The sequence below is a fragment of the Alligator sinensis genome, unplaced genomic scaffold, assembly GCF_000455745.1.
Source record: "Alligator sinensis unplaced genomic scaffold, ASM45574v1 scaffold441_1, whole genome shotgun sequence".
Classification (NCBI taxonomy): domain Eukaryota; kingdom Metazoa; phylum Chordata; order Crocodylia; family Alligatoridae; genus Alligator; species Alligator sinensis.
The window spans coordinates 805894-818321 of record NW_005842313.1 but is presented as its reverse complement, the minus strand read 5'-3'; the positions used below and the strand labels follow the sequence as shown (position 1 = coordinate 818321).

The 12428-nt window shown below is 46.0% G+C and overlaps 1 protein-coding gene across 1 annotated transcript in view; it reads left to right on the top strand.

Moving 5' to 3' along the window:
• Window positions 1-4048, top strand: part of CD82 (CD82 molecule) — a 30960-nt gene extending 26912 nt beyond the window's left edge. Inside the window, exon 9 of the mRNA XM_006028429.3 lies at window positions 1799-4048. Coding sequence (XP_006028491.1) covers window positions 1799-1876 — 78 coding nt within the window. The 3' untranslated portion in view covers window positions 1877-4048. The remainder of the gene's footprint in view (window positions 1-1798) is intronic.
• The last annotated feature ends 8380 nt before the right edge of the window (window positions 4049-12428 follow it).

Below are 12428 nucleotides of genomic sequence, written 5' to 3'. Positions count from 1 at the left end.
AAAAAAACATCATTAAATACCCCATTGAACTGTAAACTGCTGCTAGGAGCAGCATGTGCTTAGTAATGGAAATCAACTATGAAGTCCACGCTGAGCATACCTGTAAAACCCATGGTCCATGTATGGGAAAACATACTGATGGGCACATACCATAGGCACCAACTTTGTTTGGTTTTTTGCTGGTGGGTGCTTGGAGATCTTTTTTTTTTTTAAAAAGAAGGGAAAAAAATGTAAAGCAGTGCCAAGCCCTGCGCATGCCCAGAAGAGACAGTGTGTTACTTCAGTATGGCTCTGCAGCATCTGTAAAGATCTGGTGCTTTAGTGGGGCTTTTTATCTAATTGCTGATTTGAATTAGCTTTATCTAAAACCAGCACAAAGCTCCGCTGAAGCACCTGAACTACACACATGGCAGAGCCTGGTTGAAGTAACACACTACTGTTTCCAGTAAAGTGTGGGTTCTTAAAACATGTGCAGTCAACTCTGTGGGTGCACTAACTTTATTTCCCCGAGGCTTAAGCAGCCACTGAGCGTGCACAGAGTTGGCACCTACCACAAAGCTAGGGTAGCTCTATCTCAATAAGATACAGTGCCTATTGCGCTCAGTCCCCCTCAGCGCTGACTCCTTTTAAGCGCATGGTGAGCAGCTACAGTGAATACATTTAGATTCCCACATCTGAGCAGCACCTTCCTTTTTCCAGTTCCAATGATTCCTATTCCTTCACCATCCATAAATGTCTGTCAAACATCACCAAACTTATCTCTAGATGAGAGGCTCTGTTGCCCCTTCTCTCAGCCTGTCATATGAGATTAGTGTGGCCCTGCCTTCCATGCAGTGAAGCTGGACCAGGCAGCTCTGAAACTCATCTGCATATACATTGTTGGAGGATCCCAGGGCGCGTGACAAACACGCAGTTCCAGACATCAGTAGGGAGCTACTTATGTGTATGGATTGTTTGTGGGAGGCTATCTGGAGTGTGCACACGTACCTGAGCAGTGCTGAGGTGTGGGTCACCATGGTTTGAAACAGAGTCTGCTGGGGCCCAGCCCAGTGAACTGTGGTAAATCATAAGCCTTTTGCTTTTGAACTAATAGCATGCGTCATTTGTACTATGTAAAAGCATATATAAGTGCTGCTCAAAAGGTGTGTTTTAGGAAGTACCTGCATTTAAAACTTGCAACGGCTTGCAAAACAGGAATATTGCATCAATTCTGGATGAACTAAGTCTATGAGTACCCATAGTAATTTCCCTATATGCAAATTCCTACAGGTATGTTTATTTCAAAGTCACTGTCTTTAAATTTGCCTCTCATGTCCATATATTCAGGGAGAAAACAGAGCCCCCCAAGCAGGGTCTGACAGTAAGGAGGAAGAAGTTAAGGGGGGCTACCTGACCCTTTCTTCTCCCCCTTCACCCCCCACCAAAGATTTTTCTGTTGCTATAGCAGTAGGAGGAGAACAAATTCAAGGCAAACCTCCAATAATTAGGTTCTATATCTGGAAATTATAATAAATTTTATACATTTTTCCACCTATAGAATCTAATTATTGAGGGGTCATTTTAAATTCAGGGTCAACTTAGATTTGAGTAAATACATTAAGTAAGGGAGACTTTTAAAGACGCGTCTTCCAGTACAGAACTATGTCCATATTTGCCGGCTGTTAACAGCCTCTTGTACTGATGGGGCCAGCTGCCTGTCCACCTGATCACTGAACCTAAAGTAGCATCAATGTGCATGTTTCTTCCTTTGCCTACATCTATCTGCCTGATGTTCCCCCTTCCCAATTCTTTGTTCCAGCTGTTGGGCATGCTGCTATCCATCTCACTCTGCAAGAATATACACAATGAAGACTACACCAAAGTGCCAAAGTCCTGAGTCTGTTGACCCCAGCGCTGCCACACCATAGAGCGGAGCAAATGAAACATTCCTGCCTTGTACCCAGGCTGTTCAGTCAACATTGAATATTACTCCTGTGACATCACACACTGCTAACACCACACTGCTAAGCAACTATTGGAGCTGCAACATGATCTGAATCTTCCTGTGACACCTGCAGGCCCTGGGCTACCCTTTCCTGTGTTTTTGATGCTCTGAGGCAGGCCACTTATCAGGGCATCGCATGATGCAAGTTCAGCCTGAGGGAGAGGGTGGGGGGTGGGTGGGGTGGGAAGGATTTGCTGCCTGGCCTATGTTTATGCAACCCTTTCCCAATCTCCATTCTCTGCTAGCCTATTTGGTATAACACAGCATAGAAGATTCTTCCTCCTCCCCCACTAGATCTAAGACCCCCCCCAGTAAATCCTCAGGAAGCTTCAGAGCTTGGCTTGCTGGTAGTGATGCCTCGGAGTGACCACACAACTCCGCTTTTTTTTCTCTCACACCAACCATTGCCCTTGGTTAGTTCTCCCTTTTTTTGAGGGGGGAGGTAAACCAAATACTGCCTTTCACACACATGCACTCTTTCTCTTCCTCATTTGACCAGTGGATAGATATCTCTAGAAAGAGTCGAGCCTGGCCATTCCAAGTGTGGCCCCCTCAGCTTGTGACACAGCTGCTGAGCTGCTCTTGGAACAGGTGCATGTGGGTTTTGGACTTCATTAGCTGCATGTCCCTCTCATCAGCTGCCCCTTTACTGGCTCTGAGGCACTTTAGAGACTTGTATAGTATGGGCTCAGCCCAGGCTGGCTTTGCTGGTTGTATTCTTGGGCTGCCAACTTTTATAGAAGTGATTTTTATGTATTTGCTGACTTTTATAGATCTGTGATTTGTTAACTCTCACTTTTAATCATGTTAAAATGGAAGTATCTGTTGGATTACTGGCTCTGTACCAAGGGTAGGGTGGTGGGGGGGCACCACTCCCATTGGTGTCTTGATTTATGGACCCTTTTCTGGACTCGCTGATCAAGAGCCCCTTTCCTACCTGTATCTGGCCTGCTGGTTAAGTGGCATAAGGTATGGAATCCTTGATGCTGGTGCCTGGATCATACGTGTCCTGTAAAAGATAGTGGTTTCAGCAGGTATGCCAATAGCAGTCTCTGCGTTGGTACAGGGAAACCCTATTCTGTACCAGACAGCAGGATCATGGCCTTGATTCTGACTGACCAGCAGCACTTACAAGAACTGACAAGTTGGTGGTCTAGATAAAAGATTCCCTCTTCCTTCCTTCCTTTTAGAAGCTGTGTTGGAATCAACAGTCACACAGTAGCATAAAAGGCTTGGAAATGGGTGACTTCCTGCAGCGGTGCATGGAAGTCATTGTCTTAAAGGAGGTAAAAAGACCTTTTATTTAGACTCTAGCCCTGGAGGGGAAAGAGACTATCTTAATTCTGGATACAGGGTGCCTGATAGGCAAGTATACCTTCTTAATGTGTACCATGGTTCCAGGGATGGTAGGGACCCCTTGTGCAATGTCTTGGGAATAGTCTGTATATGCCAGGTGCTAGCTGCTTGTTTTTTTGTGTTTTTTTTTTTTTTTTTCCCTTCTAGCAAGGGAGAAGTTGGAAGTTTTCCCCCACTCCACTCTCCCAAGGATGGGGGGCTTGGCAGCAAAGCTAAAAACTGAAAGAGCCATATTAGCTAGGCTCCCTCTTCACCAAGGATATAATCCTTCCAGGGGCAATTATGCACAGGTAGGCAGTTGGCATGGGGAAGGTTGCGCTTTCTTTGCTTAGACTCTGTTGTGATCTCCCTCCTCTGAACAGATCTCCTCCAGCTGAACATTTTGCTTTTGGGGGGACGTGCCATTTCCTTTTCCTGATATTAGTAAAGTTAGCATTGACCCCTTATCTCTTGCACTAAGACTCGTTCCCTCCTGTGTTTTTATTTGTTCGGTTCTTGTTCTCTGTTTTTGATTTCCCAGTGCTGAGCAGAAAGAAAATGGAGCCCCCTGCTGGGTTTCTTCTTCTCTCCCTCTTCCTCTCCCCCCCCCCTCCCCCCAACTTTTTAAGGAAGCTCTTCCCACTGGAAGAAATGCATGTACAGATTTAAAAAATATATAGGGTGGGGTATTTCTATAATAAAGAGATTGGCTAAAAAAAAAAAAAAAAAGCCCAGTAGTTGTGTGCTTCACTTTTTTTTTCTGTCCTTCCTGTTCTGCATAAGACTATCTTCGATGGGAATGCACAGCCGTGATCAGTGCATCAAAAGGTGGGATGTTAAGAAACACCTACCAGTAGTGGTGGTAGCTGCCAAGTTGCTGTTGGAGGCTTACCTATGAGAGAAACGTGAGTTAGTGTTGTGGAGAATGGCCTCTGCTGCTTGGAACCTTGCACCTGCTTTTGGGTCATAGGAATTAAGTGATCAGCCTTTTTATGGGGGCATTTGAGTAAAAATGGTGTGGCAAGTCCTCTCTTCAAGGGAATTGTATGTTGGATTAATTTGAGATGCATGGCTAAAGAATTGGAGGCAGTAGGCTGGCTACCTGTTAGCCAAGGAAATGGTGCTTGTGTTGAGTTAACAGGATTCAAGAGGCTAATACTGCCTATCTAGAGAATTGTGTGCCTTTAGCAGGTGCCCTTAAGTCTCCTCATTATGCCCACAGCGAAGACTGTTCTGCTGCTAGTCTGGTGCTACCCTTCACGCTTAGAGTGACATCTTTAAAGTGACACTTAACTTCTCTCCACTCCAGGCAGTTACGTTTATAGGTTGCTTGGAGAGTCCTTATTTCTACAGCAAATCGGCTATTGAGAAATGACCAGGGTGATTATGCAAATCAATTCAGAGATCTCTAGGATTGAGAGACAATGTATGAGCTAGAAACTCTGATTTTTCTTCTCCACTGGCTCAGCTGTAGCATGCCGTTTGCTATGCATGCAAAACAGTTTGTCTTTGCTCCCCTACATACCTTTCTGTCTACTAATGAAGTCCCATCACCACCTATTGGGGAACAAGAATCATGGATGAGTACTATAGCCCATTCAAAGGGCTGGACAGACATAAACTTTGCTAATCCTCAGCACCTCTTTTAGTTAGTGACATTCTATTCCACTCAAAACTGAATTTAAAAAAGCTGAAATGTGAAATGCCCTGTCTAAGATCTCCCATCAGGTCAAAGCTGTAGCACAGGTTAGAGCCATAATAAACACCTCCAGGCCATATCATAGTTTTTCCCCTTCTAACCTGGCTAAACTTGTGCTTCAGACCTTAGTGGCGTACTTGCAAAGAGGCTGGGATCTCTAGCTTTTGGCTGCCAGGAGACTAGGAGTCTTGATTTCCCAACCTCAACTTTAACTCCTAATTAGTACAAGATGCACTATATTGCTCTTGAAACAGAATTATGCTATCTAATAGTGTTACTTCTGTTAGTGAGTCCCTCTTTTTGCCCATCAGGTGGATGCAGCTGGCCTCTGCTTTAGGTCCTTATCCTCTTTCTGTTAAATGCACTTCAAGCATTTAACCACTAGAGGGTAGTGCCTCTCCATAAAAAGTTTAGGATTATACAATAGGCCTGTGCAAATAGGGAAGTATTCGGTTTCAGATTTGGATTCAGCCAAATTGGAGGACAGTGATTTCTATTTGGATTGCTGTCCCAAATCAGTTCGGCCAAATCGGCTTCGGCACTGATTCAGATAGATTCAGCCATAGACTATAATAGGAAATTACTAAAATACTTTTAACTTTGTCGTTTTTGGCAGATTTGGATAAAACAGCGTGGACGGTAGCCCCTTCTGAGGGCACAAAGCCTGCAAAGTTTCAAGGAGATGTGTGCAGGTGTTTCTAGGAAACTGCACCTCAAGGTGCTGACAAGCAAAACACATGACATGTGTGACTTTGTGTATGTCTGTTAAGGCACAATGGGATGAAACCAGCAGGGATGGTAGCCTGTAGCAGGAGTTCTTCCCAGTGCTCAGGCAGAAGCAGCTCACAAAAGGGACAGAAAGGCTGCAGACAGAGGCTTATGTGCTGTCTATGTCCCACCCCCAGAGCACTGTGATTATAAGGGGACTTGGGGAGGTGGGGGGAAAGATCAGTCACTGGCCAGCTACAGATGTCAGTCTTCCCCCACCTGCTCCCCCTCCCTCTTCTCAGTTTCTGTTCCCCTGAAAGGCTGCCTTCCAACCTCCTAATCTTTTCTGAATAGATTTGGAGGCTCTGAATTGGAGCCAAATTTGGAGGGTTTTTTCTGTCTCCCAATTCAATTTGAATTCAGTGATTCAGCCTCCGAATCGAGTCGGCAACCAAAGCTTTGTTGCACCCCTGTTATACAGCCCTTATTGGTGCTGTATTATCCTTTGGTCTATATTTGAGAGAGGCTTTTTCCAGCAGTAGGAAGCTCCTGGCAACTTCTAAGAGCCAAGAATGTATTACAAAAATTAATGATTGCATTTTTTGCTCTGTGCACTGAAGTCAAGAAACCAACTTTTGTCTTATTTTTATGGCGGCACCCTACAAGCAGGTGTTGCTTATCTGCATGTTCCCTTCCACTATTGTGCTTTGCCCTGCCTTTTTCCCCTCTTCTGTCTCTAAAGGTGTAGAGGATCAGCCGTTGGTGCTGCCTCTATTCTGGAATGCTAAGGTTATATCAGACTAGAGAAAGAAATGTTCTCTTTCTACTTGTAGTAGTTGAGGAAATTGTCTACTTCCCTACTAGTAGTATTGATCGTTGGCAGTATATGAACACCACTCCTGCAGAAAAGCTTCCTGGAAAATGGAATTGATGAAGCTGTGGAACTCTGTAAAGGATGACTTTACCACTATCTTGATTGCTGCTGGAACCAAGGAAGCTTTGACTCCCTGACTAGGGACAGAAGTTGCACACAAACTGGCATATGTGATCAGAAACCAGTTTAAACCTGTAACAAAAGTTCAGTGCACATAAACCAGTTTCAAAATGGCTGAAATTGGTTTAAGATGAACCTGTGTATCAGACTTAACTGATTTTAGGTCAAACTGGCTTATGAAACTTCTGTCCCTTCCTGGTTCAAGTTAAATCACAGTCCCCCAGCATGCTTTTCAGCCCTGAGTTGGGCTGTGCTGTCTACTCCAGAGAGCGGGGCTGTTCCCACCCCCTGTGCTCCCTAGCTGGAGCAGTAAGAGCTGGTTCACTGGCTGACTCACTCCACCCCCGCCCCGACAAACCCTGACTGGGGTCTGGGATCAGGGAGGGGGGGGTCAAACTTGCCTTCCCCTGAGTACAGAGCTGCCCTGCCCTGCTGGTTTACTTGGTGTTGCTGTGAATGGACTACAAATCCCAGAGGTACCTGGAAGAGTAAGTGATGAGCAGCCCTGCAGAGTTCTACTGCTGTGACTGTGGACTGCAAGTCTCTTGGGGGCAACAGGAAGAGGAAAGGAGCTCACAGCCCATGTTGGCTATGTGCCAGAGAGCCATGCTTTAGTGCCCCCTGGCTTCTGACTTGAAGCATTGCAGGCATGTGGCTGCATTTCCTGAATCAAAAGTGAATGTCTTTTCATTTGCTTATTGGTTTAATCTTTGCAGCTTAGACTAACCTGCAAAGGCTGAATCAATTTAGCCTTGGGCTTTTTGACTCTCTGTACTTAGCCCTTTAAGAGCTGCTTGTCCAAAATTGGCTATTCCTATCCACAGAGTAAAACTCAAAAGGCTTTTGTGGTGTGACCTTGTCAGCATGGTATGGAAGGTACAATGGCTTTGTGCTCTGTAAGTCCTGGCTATGCATGGCATCTTGTATGGGCTGCTCAGCTGGCCTCTAGCAACAGCCCTCAAAGTAGCTCCCTGTGGATTGGCAGCCTCTCTATGTGGCAAAGCAGCTGGGTATGGGGTGTTTCTAAGCATGATCAGCTGCTGTGGTAAGTCCTATAAGTCTTGATATGAAGCCTTTGACCTGCTTTTAGGCCTTAGCAGTGTCACAACCCAGTGATTTTGGTGCCTCGGCACAGTGGAATTTTCCCACCACATGAGAGCCTCTTGCAAAAGTAAAGGTTTTCTGTTGCAGCAGAAGAACCTCGGTGCAAGAGACTTCCCGCTAATTTGCAGGATGCATTTCTTCTTTGCAGCACAGAAATGCACGGTGCAAAGAGTTCCCACTATTCGAATGCAAATCTGTGTCCTGCTATTGGCCAGTTCTAAATTATTCACGCGTGGCGGCTAGTAATTGGCTTGCTAGCCGTTTAAAATCTCGTGCGACATCCGCCCAAGTCGAAGAACTTTGAGCATGCTGCAGAGTGCCTCTAAAGAGATCTGACTTGCGGCTAGCTGATTGATAGACTGATCACCTATCGATCCTTCTTCCCATTGCCAAGCGCAACCCCAGACGTACCCTTTTCCCGCCGGCTCAATTTGCGGATGGATTAACTGGCTTGGGCCTCGCCAGCTGGAACAACTCACATAGTTGTTCAGACGACTGGACCATCTGCATTGCAACTACAAGCGGCGTAAGTAAACGTTTTTGCAACCATTAAACCTTGTCTGCCTCTCCATTCACTAGCCCGCCCTAACGAACGAGCAATTTCTAAATCACCTCGAGTCGGCTCTAGCCATCCGAGACAAGCAGAAGTGAATTTATGCAGTGTAAGTAAAGCTATTTTTATTTGCTAAGAGCAGAGCGATTTATGAAAACTTGTGCTTTCACTTTGTTGAAAATTATAGAATGTGCTTTATTGTGGAAGTCAATAAGTTAACTAATTCCAAAATCCATGAAAATCACAAATGACAAAACTATTACAAGGTATTGCTATGTAAGAAAAGTGTTGTTCTTTCTGTCTTGGTACCAAATAAGACCCTCCAGACACAATCAAGTCACAATTTTTTAGAAAAGATAATTTCAGCTCTCTTTGCAGATCCTGATTTTTTCATTCACATCCATTCCCTTACAAGGCAGAAGAAGCCTTAGAAATGAGATCAACCTACACCATATAAATATTAAACTGATGATAAACCATGACAAGTTGGGAGGAGCTAACCAGTGTGGTCCAGAGACTGCTTTCACCTTTCCCTCTTAGGTGGTACGAATATGTTCTCCGTTTTTTTCTGCTTAGGCATGCTTCTGTACTCCTACTACCTTGAGTGAATGTTGCCTGGCCCTTGGGCTGGCTTTCTAATAAAGAAGTGTCTTTCTTGGCCAGAAAGACAAGGTATGCCTGAGCCTTCCATTTAAAAAAACCCATCGTAAAACTAAAAGATGAGTTGTGTCCTAATTGCAGGTTCTAGGTCTTCCCAACAAGTCCCAATGCACAAACTTAAAGGTCGCAAGTTTATGGCGATGACCTAAAATGGCCTTGAGTGGGGAGTAAGGTCCCAGATGTAGCATTTACAAAACGGAAGCATTGCTGCTGCCATTGCTGGTAAGTAAACCTCATTCTGCATGCTCACAGGGGCTTGGAGGCTGATCTAATTAAACCCCATGGGGAGATGTTCCTCCTGAAACTTGTTCTTGCCCATTTAATTAAGAGCTGAGATGGGAAATCACCACCGACTGTAAGTCTTTGTGGAATTTGAACTGAGAATATCATGACTGAAGAACACTTTCATGACTGAATAGCTCACAATGAATATCATAAGGTGCTGTCCCCTCTTCACTTGGTGCCCTTCCAGGCTCCCTAGCTGGGACCATTCCTGTGGAGTGGTGAGGTTTAGGTGGCACTAAGTCTTTGCAGACTCTTCCCACTGTCAGAGAATGACTGCAAAGAGACCATATACACTGTGGACTGCCTAGCATGGCTTAGGTGAGGGAGAGGAGCAGTATTTGTGGGACCTAAAGGCTTCCCACAAATGTACTCTTCTCAGCCAGTAGCTGCCAGGCTGTCCCACAAACAGAAAATACATCCTCAGTTATTCATAGTCTGTCTCTTGCCTCAGACACTTCTATACTAGAAAAATAGCCCTACAGTAGAAACAACTGTACAAGTAAATTGACTACTTTGCTATCCTAGTTTTTGTTCAAGCTGGCAAAAACTGTTAGTGTATATATAGTATATTCCCACTAGTGGGTGGTGTGGTATTAGGCTTTGCTGGTATAGCTTTCTAGCATATGCAAGCTCTTGTAGCTTAGATGATGGGCTGTGAGTTGCCTTGGTCAAATCGGTGAAGAGCAAATAACTTTCTCCTGTGTCACAAAAAGGGAACTGATGTTTGCACCCAGCAGCTTGTATCCTTCTGGTTAAGTCCCAGCTGTAGGCCTCCACAGTCCAAATATGTTTTGACTGGTGCCTTCTTTCAAGTTGTTTGGAAACTGAGAAGGCTATGACTGGAACAATACTTACACTTTGAGGTGGGGGAATCTTCATTTTGTGAGCCAAGACCTTTGAGTCCTACCTGGACAGAGGGAAAGACTGTTGTGTTATAGTACCCTCCTTCACTTATGTGTAGGGATCTAGTCAATTAGTGATTTTGCAATTTTTGCAGAAACCATGAAAAAAGGTGGATTCTGCAATCGTCCCAAACCCTGATGTTCCCTGTGATTTTGTGCAGAATGGCCAAATAAAGGGGGGGGGGAAGAAAAAAAAAACCTTACTAAAAATAAAATGCTGGCTCCCCAGTGGGAGCCTGGGGCTGCTGTGGCCTGGTCATGCAGCCCACCAGGGCAGGGGAGCCACCAAGATGGCAGCCACCCCCTCCTCCCTTCACTGATTGGTAGAGAAGGCTGCCTCTTGTGCAACCTTGCCCCTCACTGTCAATCAGGAGCAAGGGGCAGTGCTGCACAAAGGGCAGCCCTCTCAGCCAATCAGCAGGCCCCTCTATGAATCAGCAGTGGGTGGGGAGCAGCTTTCTGTGAAAAGACCACAAAAATGGTGCTGTGTGTGCCACAAGCAGTCCATGCAGAGCCCCCCCATGCAGTGGGGGGCAGCGGAGATATTCCGCCCACCCCCCGCCCAGCAGCACCTGGTGAGCACTGGGGGGGGAGAGGGGGGGTTTAATGGTGGGAGCTGGGGCAGGTGGGGGCAGCCATGGTGCAGCTGGGGGAGTGGGCAGGGGTCCCCCTATGGTCCCCACCCCGAGTACTTACCAGCTCAGAGTCCAGCTGCTGCTCCCTGCTGCAGCCACCAGGAACTGCCTGAATCATCGAAGCTCTCCAAATCTTTTCCGAAGATTCGGAGAGCTTTGAATTGATTCAGACCTTTAAATTGGTCCCCTGGTTTGATTCGGAGATTGGGCCACTGAATCGGGCCAAATCTCCTCCGAATTGACTCGCCACCTGAAGCTTCGTACAACCCTACTACCTTTCTGTAACTCCACAAGATTTTTTTTTTTTTTTTTAAATGATGCTGCTCTTCTAAATCTCTTTACTCTTGAGCCCAAAACAACTAATCTAACCCTGATCACAAGCCTTGTTCATCACTTCCCAACATCTTTAGCCATGCAGCTGGCATTTGGGTTTCTTCTCTTCCCATAATCCTGTTGCTCAATGATACAGGCTCTGCCCTCCCCTCTCAACAGCCAACTCCAGCAACCTCCACTGGGAGTTCCTGGTTTAACTTCCCTCAGACCTACTTCCCTGACTCTATGGAAGCACTTCAGTGTTCCCGGCTTCCCTTAGTCTGCTCTGCTATCCAACTCATAATTAGGGTTTTCTGGCTGTTTGAGCTACAGGCTGCTGGGCTGGGATACATGGCAGCTGATCAATAAAGTTGCTTTTATGACTGTGTTATTTCTGGAGTAACTAGATGTTTGAGTGCTGCTCAGTGGACTTTTTGCAGCAATGGGATTGAGGAGCAAGGGACAGAACTACTGGAGTTGCATCCCCATGAGTGGGAACATGTGTTTGTTTTTTTTTCCCTGGGGACAAGTAGCAGCAGCACAACGCGTGTCACTGCTACTTGTCCCTGGGGAATGCCCATACCACATGCTCTGGCGCACAGCACGTTACCCCGGGCTGGGTAGGAGAGGCTGGGCCAGCAACTGTACCGGCCTCAGCAGCCTTACCTACAGTCCTGGGGGCCTCCGGGAGCTGCAGACATGGCAATCCTGCAGCAGGGAGCCTGGCCGGCATCCGGAGTGTGGCTCTGACCAGCTGAGCTCTGGTTTTGGGTGGCATGGGCTGCTGCCACATGAATTGCCCTGCTTTTTTTTTTAGGCATGGGTTTTTGGTTTTTTTTTTTTTTTGACCCTGGTATCTCCCTGGATCAACTCCCCTCCCCCGCAACTCCCCCATGCTGCAAAGTAGCAGGACAGGAAATGTCTGTATGTACAGTGCCACAGATGGGTCTGCAGCACCGCATACCACATCTGCACTTGTCTGGATGCGCCCTTAAAGTGCATCAGATCATTATTCCATCAGTAGCAGTATTCTGTACTTCCCAATGGTTCCAATCAAAGGAAAATGTAAATATTGCCATCTGGGAGGCACTTGACCAGTGGTACAATGCCATAGCTGAGCATCTGTGTCTGTAAAAACTTTCTACCTTTTTAAGCACGTAGCTTGCCAGAATATCTCAAAGATTGTATCTAAAGGTTAGAACCTATAGACAAATGTAGGAGTACTGATAGAGGTCATATTTTCCCAACAGGAGCCTG